The following is an 18,993-nucleotide window of genomic DNA, read 5'->3' as shown; positions in this document are numbered from 1 at the left end:
GTTGATCCCAGACAGTTTATGGTTACTGCAGTGACCAGAGGATCCAGAAACATAGCAAATGTCAAAGTCAGAAAAAAGCTACAAAAGCAGCCACTCGATCTTTCCATTTCAGGTAGAAGCAAATGGAATCCTAGAAGTAAGACGTGTCCAAAGTCACAGTCCCAGCACAAGATAAGCTAGAATCTCCTGACATCTGGCTAAATACTCTTACAGTGAAAATATATGCATCCTACTATATAGATGCAAATATCACAATATTATAAGCATACTTTGTTTCATCATGCTTTGTTTTATTAAATGTCACATATACTGCCTTTTTTCTTTTTCTTTTTACAAACTAAAGGTTTGTGGCAATCCTAAATCGAGCAAGTCTGAGCACCACTTTTCCAAAGGCATTGGCTCACTTTGCGTCTCTGTGCCACATTTTGGTAATTCTTGCAATTATTTCAAACCTTTCCATTATTATTATACTTGTTGTGGTGATCTCTGATGCTATCATTGTAAATAATCTGGGGAACCATGATCCATGATCCATGCCCATGTAAGACAGTGAACTTAATAAATGTTGTGTGTGTTCTGACTGCTCCACCAACCAGCTATTCCCCCATCTTTTTCCTTTCTCCTCACTCTCCCTATTTTCTCATACACAAGAATACTGAAAGTAGGTCAATTAATAACCCTACACTGGCCTCTAAGCATTCAAGGGAAAGGAAGAGTTGCACTTTTTTTCCCGTTTCAAGCAAAAGCTACAAATGATTAAGCTCAGTGAGGAAGGCATGTTGAAAGCTGAGATCAGCCGGAACTAGGCCTCCTACACCAGTTAGCCAAGTCACAAAAGCAAAGGAAAAGTTTTTGAAGGAAATTAGAAGTACTACTCCAGTGAACACAGAAATGATAACACAGTAAGACAGCTTTATTGCTGATAAGAAGAAAGTGTTAGTGGTCTAGACAGAAGGTCAAACCAACCACAACAATCCTGTAAGCCAATGCATAATCCAGAGCAAGGGCCTCTCTTCAATTTGATGAAGGCTGAGAATAAGTTAAGGTGGGGAATAAAAGTCTGAAGCTAGCAGAGACTGGTTCATGAGTTTTAAAGAAAGAAGTCATCTCTATAAAATATAAGTGCAAGGTGAAAGAGCCAGTGCTGATAAAAAAGCAGCAGCCAGTTATCCAGAAGATCTAGCTGAAATTATTAATAAACGTAGCTATACTAAATAACAGATTTTCAATGCAGATAAAATATACTTATCATGGAAGAACAATCCAAGGCTTTCACAACTAGAGAGGAGTCAGTGCCCAGCTTCAAAGTTTCAAAGGACAGGCTGACTCTCTTGATAGGGCTAATGTAGCTGGTGATTTAAAAGTTGAAACCAGTGCTCATTTTACTATTCTGAAAAATCCTAGGGCCCTTAAGAATTATGACAAATATACTCTGCTTGTGCTCAATAAATGGAACAACAAAGCCTGGATGACGGCACATCTGTTTACAACATGGTTCGCTGAATATTTTAAGCCTGCTGTTGAGACCTACTGCTCAAAATTATTTCCAAAACAGTACTGCTCATTGAAAATGCACATGGTCACCTAAGAGCTCTGATGGAGATGTACAAGATTAACGTTGTTTTCATGCCTACAGACACAATATCCATTCTGCAGCCCACGGATCAAAGAGAAATTTTGACTTTTAAGTCTTATTGAAGAAATACATTTCATAAGGCTATAGCTGCCGTGGATAGTGATTCCTTTGATGGATCTGGGAAAATTCAACTGAAAACTTTCTGGAAATGATTTGTTATTCTAGATGTCATTAAGAACATTTGTGATTCATGGAAAGAACATGAACATCAACAGGAACTTAGAAGAAGTGGATTCCAACCCTCATGGGTTACTTTGAGGGGTTTAAGACTTCAGTGGAGGAAATAACAGGAGATGGGATAGAAACAGTAAGAGAACTGGAATTAAAAATAGAGCCTGAAGATGTGACTGAACTGCTACAATCTCATGATAAAACTTTAACACTGAGGAGTTACTTTGTATGGATGAGCAAAGAAAGTAGTTTCCTGAGATGGAATCTACTTCTGTGAAAATGCTGTGAAGACTGTTCAAACAGCAACAAAAGACTGAGAATATTACATAAACTTAGTTGATAAAGCAGCATCAGCATTTCAGAGGACTGACTCCAATTTTGAAAGTTCTCCTGTTATCCAACAGCATCTCATGCTATAGACAAATCATTAGAAAAAGAAGAGTGGACTGATGTGGGACACATCATTGTTGTCTTATTTTAAGGAGCTGGCACAGCCACCTCAAGTTTCAGCAACCACCACCCTGATCAGTCAGCAGCCATCAACAGAAGCAAGACCATTCACCGGCAAAAAAGATTACAACTTGCTGAAGGCTCAGATGATGGTCAGCATTTTTAAGCAATACAGTCTTTTCAAATTAGGGTATACACATAGCTTTTTTAGACCTAATGCTACTGCACACTTAACTACAGTATAGTGTGAACATAGCTTTCATATGCATGGGGAAAGCAAAAAACTTGTGTGACTCACTTTAGTGTGATATTCGCTTTACTGCAGTAGTCTAGAAATGAACCCAGTTATCTCCAAGTTTTGCCTGTATATACATGTATTATATGTAATATGCATTATACAAATATGATATACAAATATTTACACACATATTTGTACAAGGCAATAAAAGTACATAGTGGTGTTAAATTTTAAAATTTGTTTCTTTTTAAATAAAGCCCTTCAGCTACAATGAAGGGACTGATTAAGAGTTATTTAACCCTATTCTCTTCAGAATCATATTAGCAACTGTAAATATAACCTTGAAATGCAACATCTTGTTTTTCACTATATTGATTTCACTAGCTATTTTGACAAATAATAAAAGCACAAGACCTTTAAACATTTTTTTAACCTACCTCATTCGAAGGCTTGACTTTGTCATTTCATGTTCAATTTCTGCCTTTTTCATATAAAATATTTTTTTAATAGAATTTGCATCCTGTTAAGATAAAATTACTTAGCTTAGAAAAAGTATAGAAAAAAATGGGCAGTTTAAAATGCCCTCCATCACGTACTGGACACTTTCTATGGCACTCCTTGCATGTGGAGTAGCCTTCCATCCAACATGCAGACAGCTGCATCCTCTAACCTTTCCACAAGCTTTCAAAGCATCTCCGTAATTAAATACAAATTGAGAAGCCTCTCAGCTCTTCCACAACTAGCCAGCTGAAAGATAAAGATCTAATGCTGAACAGGGAAAAACCGGGGTGAGACTACAATGGACTCTACCTGTGTACACTAACCTAAAAATTGAAACAAAAGTATACTTCTAAGATTAAAGAGTAGGCACATAAATTCTGGATGAACATACTTGCTTAAATTAATAGCATATAGCAAATTCAGTTTCCCTTCACTCCAAAATTTAGTTTAGGACCATTAATCAGACCGAAAAGCAAAATTCTTAATTGCATCAACAACTGGTACTATACTACTCAAATCTCTTATCAAGGATTAACAATACAAGGACTTCATTCTTGATTTTCACTCAAAGTTCCTTAATAAATGCAAGATAAAAATTAAAATTAACTACCAAAAGCAACTGAGTCAGCATTCCGTAAATCTAAATGACTTTATTCTCAAAAGGTTTTCTGAGCACCCTTTGCTAAGTTCCCAGTGATAAATTATTAATTTGAGAAATTTCTACAAGCAACAGTTCATTACAGTTCATTTTGTAGAAGGACTACAAAACTTCTAGGAGAGAACTGCAAAGCAATGAAAGTCATTTTACATTGTATACGATACTATACAGAGTGACTTTTATATCAATGAGGTTTAAATGAAGGGACTATATCAATATTTAACTACAAAGTGGACCAAAAATGAACCTTGTGTGGAATAAAAAGAAACATAGGTGAATGGTTTAGAACCAAGGATCTATAGTCAACTGATTTTCAACAAGGTTGCCAGGACAATTCAACAGGGAAAGAACAGTCTTTTTAACATAAGGCACTGGATGAACGTGGACTCCAACCTCACACCTACCTCACGTATATAAAAATAAACTCAAAATGGCTCAAAAATCTAAATGTAAATGCTGCTGCTGCTAAGTCACTTCAGTCGTGTCCTACTCTGTGTGACCCCATAGAAGGCAGCCCACCAGGCTCCCCCATCCCTGGGATTCTCCAGCAAGAACACTGGAGTGGGCTGCCATTTCCTTCTCCAATGCATGAAAGTGAAAAGTGAAAGTGAAGTCACGCAATCGTGTTCAACTCTTAGCGACCCCATGAACTGTAGCCCACCAGGCTCCTACATCCATGGGATTTTCCAGGCAAGAGTACTGGAGTGGGGCGCCATTGCCTAGAACAATAAAATTCTTAGAAGAAAACATAGGTATAAATCTTTGCAGCCTTAGATTAGGTAATGGTTTCTTCAGTAAGACATTAAAAGCACAAGAAATCTAAGAAAAAACAGACAAATTGGGACTTATCAAAATTAAACACTTAATTAAAATTGAGAAGTTTTTTTCTTGGGCATGGGGGGGATGGGATGGGGGGTGGGGTGAGGTTGGGTAGGGGTCCTGTAGCACACAACATGTGGGATCTTAGTTTCCCAACCAGGGTCTGAAACCCCTGCACTGGACTGCCAAGGAATTCCCAAAATTAAAAACTTTTGTGCGTCAAAGGATATCATCATGAAAATGAAAAGACAGTATATAGAATGGGAGAAAATATTTGTAAATCATATGTCGTCTATTGTTTAGATGATAAAAAGAAGTGTAACAATTCAACAATAAAAAGACAGTTAACCCAAGTTAAAAGGGGGACTAAAAATCCGAAAATTTTTTTTCAAAGAGTAAGAAAGGCCAATATGCACATGAAAAGATGTTCAACATCACTAATCATTAGAAAATGCTAATCAGGGGATTCCCTGGTGGCCAAGTGGTTAGGATTCCAGGTTTTCACTGTTCACTGAACTTGTTGGCCCCAACTACAATCATGGGAAACTGGCAAGGAAAAAAAAAGGCTAATCAAAACCATAATGAGACACTACTTCATACCTACTAGAAATAAAACAAAACCAAAAATAGAAACTAGTATTGGTGAGGATGTGGAGAAATTACACTTGCACATTGCTAGTGGGAATGTAGGTGCAGTGGCTTTAAGAATAATTTAAAAACAATTTTAACTTCAAAAAAGTTAAAAATATAGTTTACCATCTGGCCCAGCAATTTCATTCCAAGGTACGTATTCAATAAAAATGAAAATATATGTGCATATAAAAACTTAAACATGAATGTTCACAGCAGCATTATGTACAATAGCCCCAAAGTGGAAGCAACTTAAATGCCTAGCAATTGATGAATGAGTGACTAAAACATGATATATAGATTTAACTGAATACTATTTGGGAATAAAAAGAAATACATGATACAACAGGAACACCTCGAAATCATGATGCTAAGCGAAAGAAGCCAGTCACAAAGGACTACAAATCGTAAGGTTCCATTTATATGAAATGTTGAAAACAGGTAAATTCACAGAGATAGACAGTAGACTGGTGGCAGTTGCCTAGGGTTAGGAAGACTGGGAATGGCAACCCACTCCAGTACTCTTGCCTGGAAAATCCCATGGGTGGAGGAGCCTGGTAGGATGCAGTCCATGGGGTCGCTGAGAGTCGGACACAACTGAGCGACTTCCCTTTCACTTTTCACTTTCATGCACTGGAGAAGGAAATGGCAACCCACTCCAGTGTTCTTGCCTGGAGAATCCAGGGACGGGGGAGCCTGGTGGGCTGCCGTCTATGGGGTTGCACAGAGCTGGGACATGACTGAAGCGACTTAGCAGCAGCAGCAGGGAGACTGGGAGGAGATGGACAGTGACTGCTAATTCATTGTGGTGACGGCTACACAACTCAGTGAACATACTAAAAGTCATTAAATGATACACTTTGGGTAAAATGTATGGTATGTGGTTCTTATACAAAAATATTGGCTCTAAATTAACATCTGTATTCTTATCAATGAAAGCAACAACAACAAAACTAACCTTGAACACTTGAGAACCAGGCTCATTGTAAGTTTTGGCATTTTTTGCTAGGAGATCTATATCTTTGGCCATTGCATGAATACTCTTGTAGCTTCCATTCTATAGTAAACAATAAAATACAGCAGTTATTCTTAAAAGACAGTTAAGCAACATGACCTTAAAAAAAAACTCCATATATTTTTAAACTCTCACCATACTCTTAAGACTTTATTGGAAAGTACATATGTGAACAACATATAAAGTCATCTCTTTTATAGACTATTACTACTGTCCATTTACAAAGAAGTTTTTGAGATAGGTAACAAAACCAGAGCTACATTATTCTCATAAAAACAACTTATATTTAAAAAAAAAATCAGATAAAGTAAAAGTTGTTTTATTTACCAAATATACAGTGTTTACTCTGGGCCAACCACTGTTCTAAATGTTTCATGAAAACTAATTCATTAAAGAGTACAGACATTGGAGTGAGACTATCTGGATTCAAATCCTAAGCCTTAAAAAAAAAAATCCTACCTCTTCTCATTAGTTGATGACTCAGGCAAGTGACTTACCATCTCTGTGTTTTCGTTTTTTTATCTGTAAATAACAGTATCTTCCTCACAGAGGTATTATAAGAATTAACTAGCCAACACATAGCAATTGTACAGCAATTCTATCTATACTGCTGAAGACACAGGGAGGGGGAAACACAAAGAGGACAGAGCATTTTCACTAACCTTACACTCTTAATGTTTGTTGTAGTTAACTTTTACTCTGAAATATCCTAAAACTATTTGGAAGCCAATAAAAATAAACAACAAGCCTTTCATTGACAATGTACCTTTCACAATCAAAAATGTCCATGACCAATGTGCTTTAATTTTTGTCCTGAGAGCAAAACTTACTAAAACTATAACACTTAAGTCAATGAAAATTTTGCTTTCCTTCCTACAGAAAAAATGCAAAAGGGATGCTATGCTGATTCCTCCAAAGCTATACTCAGTAACACCTCTAATTTGTTTACATTACATTGCTATTAATAACAACTCCTTACAGAAATAATCCGCTTCTGTTCTTTAAAAGGCCTAAAAAATGACCATAGGCCAATATGCCCTAAGCCACATATTTCTACATATGGTACACCTTCATACCTGTATCCTCTGGGCAATGGTCTTGAGATCTATAGGCTCCTTAATAATTGCATAATAGTCTGGATATTGCTGAAAAACAAAACCCAGGCATGCTTAATAAGTGCAAGTATCCAGCTAATGAGATAACAAGGAAGTACACTGACCATCTGTTAATCAATTGAGCAGCTTTTGAGATAAAAGCTAAAGACACAGTTGTACAGCATATTTTTTGTTATACTTGAAGCAGAAATCATTTGATTTTTACAAGCTTCATGAGATACCCAAGAGCACACTGTAGGACTTTACAGTTACTTTTTGGTTATATAATATACCACAATTTAATGTTTTTAAATTTCCTAAATCCACAGATCACACAATTTTATATTTAAGATCCCAAGATATCTATGTGGGGAAATGAAGCAGAGGTTTTCAAAGAGTTTATTATAAGATCTTTTAATTCAGCAATCTATAACACAATTATATCCTATTTCATATGAAATACTAAGGACCTATAAGAAATCAGGGTACAAAATTATTTAGTTGCTAAGTCACGTCTGATTCTTGTGACCCCACATACTGTAGCCCGCCAGGCTCCTCTGTTCATGGGATTTCCCAGGCCAGAATACTGGAGTGGGTTGCCATTTCCTTCTCCAGGGGATCTTCCCAACCCAATCTCTATTCCTGACTGAGCAGCTTCACTTTTTACAGAAACTGTACTTTTATTTCCTTACTGTGGTTAAAAAAAAATACATAAAATTTACTGTTTAACCTTTTTAAGTGTACAGTTCAGCAGCTTTAAATACATTTACATTATTGTGCAACCATCACCATTATCCATCTCCAGAACTTTTCATCTTCCCAAGCTGAAATTTCATACCCTTTCAACAATAACTCTCCACCTTCCCCTCCTTCAACCCCTGGAAATCACAATTTTACTTTTTCTTTCTATGAATTTGGCTGTTAAGTACTTCCTAAAGAAGTATCATACAATATTTAGAAAAGTACATACTTCCTAAAAGAAGGATCATACAATATTTGTTCTTTACGACTGGCTTATTTCACTTACCATGATGTGTTCAGGGTTTATTCTTATTGTAGCATGGGTCAAGACTGTCATTCTTTTTAAAGGCTGAGTAATACTCCACGGTGTTTATATACTACACTTTATTTATCTATTCACATATCGAGGAACACCTGAGCTTTTTCCATGTTTCAGCTATTGTGAATTATACTGCTAGGAACACGGTTGTACAAATATCTCATTAAGACCCTGATTTCACTCTTCTAGGTATATATCTAAAGCTGAATTGCTGGATCATATGATAATTCCATATGCAATTTTTAATGAACTGTCATACTGTTTTTCTTTTCTTAACATTTTAAACATATGACAAACATAAACCAGTATATTTTTCCTAATCAGATTCACACTTCAGACAGCAGTGTTCAGATACCCTATTTCTAATGTCATAATTGTCCTACAACTAGTGTTGTTGATGACTGATGGGTAAAGCTACACGCCACCTGTCAGTCAACAAACACTTCTTGCAAGCCTCTGACATGCTGGGTTCCAACTACATGACAGGGACACAGAAGAAAATATGTCAGAGTCTTCATCCTTAAGAAATTCAGTCCTTGTTCTTAAAGAGAAAATGCTCACAAGGAGTTATAATGGAGTACTTCTTAAAGTATGTGTACAGTGGAGTACCTCTGAAAGTATGTCCTTATCCAGAAATACAAGAATGTGAAGGTCATAGAAATTTTTGCAGTTCCAAAAGCTACAGTGGAACATCAGCTATGTTAATTGCTCTTTGGGTGTGAAGACACATGGGGCTCTAACACTTTTAAAGGGTTCCACTGGTCTAGAAAACCTCTTCCATGTTGGGGTAGAAGAGTAGTTATCAGGAAGAAGTTAATTATCTTCCTCTCATTCTGACTCTTGAGCAGAGAATATTTCTTCTCTTTTATAAATAAAAGGTTTAATTTATGTGCTTATTTTATCACTTAAGAATCATGAATCTAAAAAAAAAAAAAAAGAATCATGAATCTTAGAAACAACCTACAACGTGGATAAATCATGAAGATACTAGGCTAAGTGAAATAAGCCAGACACAAACAAATACTGTATGATTTCTCTTAAATGAGGTACTTAGTGTAGTCAAGTTCAGAGGAGCAGAACTGTGGTTTCCAGGAACCGGCAGGAGGGAAAAGTAGGGAGTTCCTGTTTAATAGGTAGGAAGATGAAGAAGTTTTGGAAAGAAATGGTTGTGACAGCTGCACAATAATATGACTGCACTTAACGCCACTGAACTTTGTACTTAAATTGGTTAAAAGGTAAATCTTAGATTATTGCATATTTTACGACCACAAAAATGAAAAAACAAACAAAAACAATTTCTAATCATAAAACCAAACACACAAACAAAAAATCTATAACCTTTTGCTGAAGTAAAATGACAGAACATATCCTATATGCTTACTGCTGAGGCCATGAGGAGGATCTCTCGGCTACCTCCAACGCCTTCCATTACCCTTACTCTATTTACTAAGAAGTAAGAGAATTTATGAAGTACTTAAAAAAGAATAAAATCAACACTTTAATCCACTTGTCTTTAACTACATCACTTACCACTTTAGAAGGCAGCTTCTGAAAAAGTTCGCTTATGAGACGTCCTGATGGATTTGTGGCTACAACTATGGCTTCAAGAAGCTGCTCCAGGATCTCCTTCAAGTAACCTGGAGAAGACTGGGAGTACGGGAGTATGAGGAATGAGAGACGAAAGGAATAAGAAAAATCCAAAAGTAAATGCCGATATTAAACAGCTTCTAAAATTTTAAAGCCAATTCAAAAGAGCAACTTCTAAACTTACATTAAGTACAATTTTCATGAATATCACACTTTAGACTCACAATAAATATTCAACATATAAGACAAGTGATTAGCTGAGACTCCCCTACCACACAGCTCAGAGAAGAATCAATGTAACACTGATGAAAGCAGACTAGAATACTCATATTTAAGTCATTTACTTACTAGTTAAAATGTAACACCAAAGTTAGCTTCAAAGAGGAGAATTATGTCCTACAAGCAAGATTCCTCTCCTCCCAGCCCAACCAGTTACTCTGGAAACGTGTTGCAGATGACAAAGACAGCAGGGTGTATGAATGCATTCACAAAACTTATTCTCTGGATGTCTATTTAAAGTTGCAGAGGAGAGATACAATTCCTTTTACTGTTCTTTTTCCTCTTTTTAAACATGTGCACTCAATCAGCAAATCAAATATTTTCAGTCCCTACATGTCAGGCAGAATCTAGATGTCTGAATAGGTGAGCAAGGTGATAGCTTTTTGGAGCTATCATTCTACTTGAGGAAGACAGAGAGTAAACATATAAACTAATACTAGACACTTATTCCACATACAGTGATAAAAACTGAAGATCACACAACAGCATGATATGATGATGGGAAAGGAGGAGCAGAGAGCAAACAATCTGATAGAGTGGTTAGGAAAGTCTTTTCCCAGTTTACATTAAGTGATGTTAGAATAATGCAAAGGAGATAGTCACAGGCAGAGCCAAAGGAAGCAGAAGCACAAGCAACTGCAAAATTCCAGAGGCAGGAAGACACGTGACATGTTCTAGGAACAGAAACCAACCTAACCCACAAAAATATTCCTAACTAAGGTGATTCCATCAACTTTGCAACTTTCAATCACAACACAGCCTGCCTTTACATAATACCTCAATCTAACAACACTGGTTGTCCCAGATCCCTCGTCATTGGAGTGGGGCTCTCTGGTTGTGTGTCTGTTTACCCTTCCAGTTACCAACACGACTGCACAGAAAGCCTAGCTGCAACAGTGGCCATGAGAAATCACAAGCAGGGGCCTTGTCAACCTCCCAGCAGCCGATCCATCACCCATTCCGGTGGCACACGTACTCCTTCCGTCACTGCGCCTTGACTGTCTTGCCCGTCTTCATCATCATCTTCGTCATCTGCTTCTCCCTTCTGAACAAACTCATTTCTTGTTCGAAGGTACAAATCCCAGAGTTTGCAAGCAGCTTTATATTCAGGAGAATCTGGCTGTACATTAGCAAAGAGAAGAGGAAAAGATATCACTTAGCATTTTATTAGAAATCAATGACTATTTCTAAAGCATCCTGTTCCAACAGATTGGTACACTAAGATATAACTTTGAAAACTATCACAAATTTTAAAATTCTTATAAGTAAATGATACGTGGGCCTCAATTCTCTTCTGAAAAACTAAGTGTATGTTTTAAAGGCATTCTGAAATCAAATAATTTTATTAATTCTATTTATGTCCTATCTCATTACAAAGAGCCTTGAAGAATATAAACAATTTGCTAAATTAAGGGTAATTATTACTAATACACTTTGCATGAACATTCATGCAAAGATGGGCTCAATAAAGGACAGAAATGGTATGGACCTTAGAGAAGCAGAAGATATTAAGAAGAGGCAGCAAGAATACACAGAAGAACTATACAAAAAATATCTTCATGACCCAGATAATCACAATGATGTGATCACTCACCTAGAGCCAGACATCCTGGAACGTGAAGTCAAGCAGGCCTTACGAAGTATCACTATGAACAAAGTTAGTGGAGGTGATGGAATTACAGTTGAGCTATTTCAAATCCTAAAAGATGATGCTGTGAAAGTGCTGCACTCAATATGCCAGCAAATTTGGAAAACTCAGCAGTGGCCACAGGACTTAAAAAGATCAGTTTTCATTCCAATCCCAAAGGAAGGAAATGCCAAAGAATGTTCAAACTACCGCACAACTGCACTCATCTCACACGGTAGTAAAGTAATGCTCAAAATTCTCCAAGCCAGGCTTCAGCACTATATGAACCATGAACTTCCAGATGTTCAAGCTGGTTTTAGAAAAGGCAGAGGAACCAGAGATCAAATTGCCACCATCTGCTGGATCATGGAAAAAGCAAGAGAGTTCCAGAAAAACATCTATTTCTGCTTTATTGACTATGCCAAAGCCTTTGACTGTGGATCACAATAAACTGTGGAAAATTCTGAAAGAGGTAGGAATGCTAGACCACCTGATGTGCCTCCTGAGAAACCTATATGCAGGTCAGGAAGCAACAGTTAGAACTGGACATTGAACAGACTGGTTCCAAATAGGAAAAGGAGTACGTCAAGGCTATATATTGTCACCCTACTTATTTAACTTACATGCAGAGTACATCATGAGAAACACTGGGCTGGATGAAGCACAAGCTGGAATCAAGACTGCCAGAAGAAATACCAATAACCTCAGATATGCAGATGACACCACCCTTATGGCAGAAAGTGAAGAAGAACTAAAGAGCCTCTTGATGAACGTGAAAGAGGAGAGTGAAAAAGTTGGCTTAAAGTTCAACATTCAGAAAACTAAGATCATGGCATCCGGTCCCATCACTTCATGGCAAATAGATGGGGAAACAGTGGCTGGCTTTATTTTGGGGGGCTCCAAAATCACTGCAGATGGTGATTGCACCATGAAATTAAAAGACGCTTACTCCTTGGAAGGAAAGTTATGACCAACCTAGACAGCATATTAAAAAGCAAAGACATTACTTTGCCAACAAAGGTCCGTCTAGTCAAGGCTATGGTTTTTCCAATAGTCAGGTATGGATGTGAAAGTTGGACTATAAAGAAAGCTGAGCACCAAAGAATTGATGCTTTTGAACTGTGGTGTTGGAGAAGACTCTTGGGAGTCCCTTGGACTGCAAGGAGATCCAACCAGTCCATCCTAAAGGAAATCAGTCCTGGGTGTTCACTGGAAGGATTGATGTTGAAGCTGAAAGTCCAATATTTTGGCCGCCTGATGTGAAGAGCTGACTCATTTGAAAAGACCCTGATGTTTGGAAAGATTTAAGGTTGGAGAAGGGGACGACAGAGGATGAGATGGTTGGATGGCATCACCAACTCAATGGACATGAGTTTGGGTAAACTCCAGGAGTTGGTGATGGACAGGGAGGCCTGGCCTGCTGCGGTTCACGAGGTCGCAAAGAGTCGGACATGACTGAGTGACTGAACTGAACTGAACAGGTTACTCATACACTAAGAAAGACAATTTAAAGGATAAGACCCAATTTAAGGGGTACAAGTCTAAATGAGAGAAGTTAATGACTGCCTTGATTTTCATTTCTATTCTTCAACTATTTAAAACCTTATTTGAATATTTTCTTTTCTTGAAGGATAGAGGGGATAAACTAACCAAAACTTTCCAGTAACAACAATGCTGGATGTCATGTAAAATGAACAGTAAACTTTTAAAAATGCATCCATGTGCTGCCAGTAAGGAATAAGCAGTGTTCACAAAACCAAGAACAGAGTAAAAGTAGGAACCTGGATAAGCAAGCAATACACTGAAGCCAATGTTTACCTTGAGGCTACCTATAAGACAAGATGCTTATAGTTTTCAAGAGCTTTAGCTTTCAAATGTCTTTGAGGCTACAAGGACAAGAGACACAGGCCAGGCTCCACCATAAGCTGGGACTTCAAAGGCTATGGCTGCAGTGTAACTGGGAATTAAAAACAAGTCAGTTTTTGTGCTGCCAAGGAACAAGGTAGACCACCCACCTCAACCTCCACCCAGCTCAACCCATGGCACTGCAGGGAGAGGAGAGGCATGAGATAAATCTCCTCTGAGAACTCTTCAGCATAAGCTAGTCCTAACAAAGAGAGGCCAGATAAGCAACCTGAGATAAGCAACAAATCTTCTCCAGAAGAACTTCAACTTAAGAATCTCCACAGTCTCCAAGAAATATAAGCTCATAGTCAAAATGGATGAAACACGTGTGACTAAGAGTCACAAGAGAAAGCAAGCATAAATGACAGCAAACACACACATGTAAGTAATTCAGGTACTAAATTATCTGCTGTAGAATAAAAAATAAGCATGCTGAATATGTTTAAAGAAATAATAGGACTGAAGATACAACCAATTCCCTCAAAAGAAACTACTTCCAAAATAAGGAAAATATAAACATTAAAAGGTAAAAACTCAGTAGATTGAGCAGATTTCAAAGAAAAAAGTAAGAACTAAAGATATTACCTAAAAAGCAACACTGACACAATAAAAGGGCTCTACATAAAGTTAACAGAAATGGAAATCTAGGGAAATTCTAATATAACATCCAATCAGAGTCCTACAGGAGAAGAGAGAATGGGGCAAGGGCAATATACGAAGACATACAACTTTTCAGAACTGATGAAAAACACCAACCCAAAGATTCAGACAGATCTACAATTCCCAAATTCTATAAATAAGAAGACAATCATATCTACACATATCACAGTGAAACTGTGGAGTATAAAGACAAAAAGAAGATACTTAAGATAGTCAGAAAGAAGAGAGAGATAACTTTCAAGGGAACTACAGTTATACTGACAGATGACTTCTCAATAGCAATATAAGAATGAAGAATAAAGAGAGTAGTATGTTTGTGAGTAAAAATACTGACTATATAAAAATAACATTATTTTATGGGATTAAAAATTTGTCACAATAGAACTAAAATACAAAACATCAGAAGCATAAATAAAAAGATCAGTTACATTATTTTAAGGTTTTACATTATTTAGAAGGATGTTTAAAATACTGATTAATATTTGACTTTGAAAAATTAATTATGCATATTAGAACTTCTTGGATAAGAGCATATTATTAATGGATCTGACAACTTTCAAATTATAGAAGAAATTTAAAACAAAATAAAACCAAGAAAAATATGAAGAAAAAAACACCCAAAACAAGGCAGAGAAACAAAAAAAGAAAAAAATTACAAAATGAGATAAATAGAAAGTAGAAATTTAAATGATAGGAATACAGCCAAAGGTAATAATTACTAAAACTGTAAAGAGATAAAATGCTTCAGTTAAAAGGTGAAGATCATCAACTAGATTAACAGAAATTCAATTATATGGGGCTTACAAGAGATACACTAGCATTAAAAAGATATGAAGAGGTTGGAAATAAGAGAATAGAAAAAATAAGGTGAATACAAAAATAAAGCTGCTATTATTTTACGTGTAATAATATCAGATAAAACAAAATTCAAAAAAGACAATACTAACAATAAAGAAAACTACTGCTACTGCTAAGTCGCTTCAGTTGTGTCCGACTCTGTGCGACCCCATAGACTGCAGCCCACCAGGCTCCTCCGTCCATGGGATTTTCCAGGCAAGAGTACCGGAGTGGGGTGCCATAATGCAAAAGAAATGTACTAGGACAATATAACAATTTCAACTTGTATGCTCCTATTTGCATACTTTCAAAGTATATAAAGAAAAAATCAGTATGGCTAATAAGGAGAAATAGACAAATCTATCATCAGTTGGATTTTATAGCACATCATTTGGAAACTAGATAGTTCATGCAGATAAATCAGGATATAAATGATATCGGCAACATAATTAAAAAGCTAGATCCAATGGACACATATAGTGTACTGTACCCAATGAACAGCACTCTTGCTATATATTCACAAAATTTATAGCAACTTTATTCACTACTGTTAAAGCAGAAACAACCCAAATGTACATCAACTAAGACACAAACAAAATATGATACATATTCGTATAATGGAATATTATTCAGCTATAAAAAAGGAACTAAGTACTAATAAAGGTTATGACAAGAATGCACTTTGAAGAAACTGTGCACAGTGAGAAAAGCTAGTCATCCATACCGTTCAGGATTCCATTTATATGCAAAGCCCTGAAAAGGGAAGTCCATACAAAAGGAAAGTAGATTGCAGAAGCTAGAAGCTAGGAGAGGGGGAAATGAAGTTATGCTTGTTAATGGGCATGGTTTTCTTTTTGAGGTAATGAAAAAATTCTGGAGTTTGACAGTGGTGATGGTTGCACAACTTTCAAATATATTAACCTCCCTCCCCAAATTCTACACTTTAAAAAGTGTGTGAATTATATCTCAAAGAAAAAATACATACACACAACATTAAGAATTAATTTAACAGTATTTTTACAGAATCTAAATAAAAAAAAAAACATTTAAAGCTTTGCTAAAAAGACAAATGAGTGAAGATGTACCAAATTTACAGACCGGAATAATAAACATCACGATTATGTCAATTCTCCAAAACACAATCTACAGAGTCAATGCAATTCCAATACAAACTCAAACAATTTTTTTGGTGCTTGTTGACTTAACACACTAATATTAAAAAGTATAAGGAAAGGGCCAAGAATAATCAAAACAGTTTCCCTGCCAGACAAGAAAATTATAAAATCAAAGAAATTAAGGTAGATATAGAATAGCCTAGTTTTAGATAAACTGGCCAGAACAAGAGGAACAGAATAAAGACCAGAAAGAGACCCACAGCACCTGGAAGCAATGCCAGCAGTAACAGCACAGACAAATGTGAAGTGAATGGCCATTTCAAGGTGCAGCTTATACCTGTGGGAAAAGCAAATCCCTAGCTCACAGGAGACACACTCAATCCCAGGTACACTAAAGGCATATATACGAAAGACAAAACTATTAAACTGTTGGGAGAAAAGAATATCTTTACAATCTTTGTGGAGGAGAGATTTCTGAAATAAGACATAGAGAAGGATAAAACACAAAGTTAAAGACTAAGAAATCTGACTATTTTAAAATAAAATTTTAAAAAACTTCTGTTCATCAAAAGACGCCACAAAGAGTGAAAAAACAGCCACACCGTGGGAGAGGATATTTGCAACACATATAACCAAAAAAGGATTAGCACCTAGAACAAAAAAATTTCTAAAAATAAACATGAAAATCACAAACCCAAGAGACAAACAGGTAAAAGATTTGAGCAGACACAGAAGAAACAACAATGGTTCATAATCATATTAATCTTCAGTTTCTTTACTAAGAAGAGAAATACAAACTCAAACTATCAAATGAAAAATCACTACTTACCTATCAGACTGATAAATATTAAAAAGCCACACAATTATCAAATTGGATATCTTCCAAATATGATGCTTTCTTACCTTATAATAGGCCTTTGCATTGTTAAAAAGCAGCTGGAAGTCAGCAGTAAGCAGATTAACATCATCATACTCTTCCATTTTTAGTTTCTGTTGGATTTTCATCAAGTCAATGGGCTGAGAAACCACTTCATAATAGTCTGGTTGATTTCTGTCAATAATTTAATGATTTTCAAAAAGTAATAATCAAAAGCCTATAAAACGTTATGTCTCAAAACTATCTGTGGTAATGCCCAACACTCCCAAGTAAGAGAGCATACTAGACTTACTCCCATGATCAGAACTCAGAGGGAATAACAAAAGTAAGATGAATACGCATGCCCTTTTCAAAATACCTATTAGTGATTAAAAAAAAAAACCCTAAATTTATTATCTGTAATGGTCTCTTATATGCTAAATATTTAAGATTTAGGGAACCAATACTAAAACCATGTCAATGGTATCTTCTGCAAATGAAAATGACTTACCTTTCGTGGGGTTCAAAAAAACAGGTATGCTTCAAAGCATTTTATAAACTTACAAAATGGACTGTCCTTCTTCAGGTAGTGACCACAGAACTTTCTCTGCCAAGTGCTATCAAGTGCCTAGTATATATGGTGCTCTAACATCAAGTACTTAAGTTACAAAAGAAAAAGATGAGGCCCTTGGCACAAGGAGCTTACCAAAAATAAAAGAGCATAATACACGAACAAACATGACTAAACTATATTTAAAAAAAGGCATGGGAATGATAAACACAAAATTCAGGATAATGGTTATCTCTTGGAGGGAAGGGGACACTTTAAAGGTAGTTATAATAACATTTTAAGTTGGCTTTTGGTTCATGGATGTTTATTATTATTTCTTCTGGCTTTTTTCAAAAGTTCCACGAGACAAGGAAATCTTCTGAAAAATTACCTAATCAGCTATTGTTTTTCAATTTTCCCTCAGGGGTAGATAAAACTCATCCTAGATGTGTAAGAGGGTAAGTTACAACTATGAAGAACACCATGGTTGCTAAGACACATGTTTCAGTCATGTGCATTTAATTTTTAAAAGCTTTTCATATTAACATAAAAATTTCAAGCATAGTACAAAAAGCGTTTTTTTCTGAACCATTTGAGAGTAAGCTGATGAAGAATTTAGTGTGTTTCTCCTACAAAAAGGGACTTCAGGACTTTGCTGGTGGCATAGTGGGTAGGAATTCGCCTGCCCATATAGGGGACACAGGTTTGATCCCTGGTCTGGGAAGATTCCACATGCCACAGAGTAACTAAGCACGCGTGCCACAACCACTGAGCCTGTGCTCCAGAGCCCACGAGCCACAGCTACTGACGCCGGCATCCTACAACCAACAACGCCCTCACACCCAGAGCGTGTGCTCCATGAAAGCAGCCTGCGACACAGCTACTGTCCCCAAGCCCTTTCCTGTGCGCCCATCGCGTGTCTCCCTTGCAGATTCCTACCCTTGCTCAGCCTTAACTAATGACTCTAGATTAAACTCTACAGAAAGGAAAAGGAAGAACAAATTAGGTTTTTAAAAACCCTTATCAAGTGTTTACAATTTTACTGATTTATAAAATTAAGTCTGAGGGGATAAAAGGAGCATTCAATCTGCTCTTCAAAGAGTGTAAGAACATAAAGTCTCAGCGAGTGATCAGATCAGATCAGTCGCTCAGTCGTGTCCGACTCTTTGCGACCCCATGAATCGCAGCACGCCAGGCCTCCCTGTCCAACACCAACTCCCAGAGTTCACTGAGACTCACGTCCATCGAGTCAGTGATGCCATCCAGCCATCTCATCCTCTGTCTTCCCCTTCTCCTCCTGTCTCT

General features: G+C 36.7%; 1 protein-coding gene across 18 annotated transcripts in view; it reads right to left on the bottom strand.

The window, feature by feature from the left end:
• The window catches only part of PBRM1 (polybromo 1), a 107,028-nt gene that overhangs the window by 73,944 nt on the left and 14,091 nt on the right, over nucleotides 1–18,993 (bottom strand). For all 18 annotated transcript variants that reach the window (XM_010851720.1, XM_010851713.1, XM_010851727.1 and 15 more), the window contains 6 exons: nucleotides 17,186–17,333; nucleotides 11,115–11,258; nucleotides 9,803–9,919; nucleotides 7,195–7,263; nucleotides 6,062–6,160; nucleotides 2,933–3,015 (listed from right to left, as the gene is read on the bottom strand). In XM_010851720.1, the coding sequence (XP_010850022.1) occupies nucleotides 2,933–3,015; nucleotides 6,062–6,160; nucleotides 7,195–7,263; nucleotides 9,803–9,919; nucleotides 11,115–11,258; nucleotides 17,186–17,333 (660 nt within the window). The remainder of the gene's footprint in view (nucleotides 1–2,932; nucleotides 3,016–6,061; nucleotides 6,161–7,194; nucleotides 7,264–9,802; nucleotides 9,920–11,114; nucleotides 11,259–17,185; nucleotides 17,334–18,993) is intronic.

The sequence above is a fragment of the Bison bison genome, unplaced genomic scaffold (assembly GCF_000754665.1).
Source record: "Bison bison bison isolate TAMUID 2011002044 unplaced genomic scaffold, Bison_UMD1.0 scf7180017864304, whole genome shotgun sequence".
In the NCBI taxonomy this organism is placed as follows: Eukaryota; Metazoa; Chordata; class Mammalia; order Artiodactyla; family Bovidae; genus Bison; species Bison bison.
Note: the sequence above shows the minus strand (reverse complement) of the source record. Positions and strands in the feature narration are given on the sequence as shown.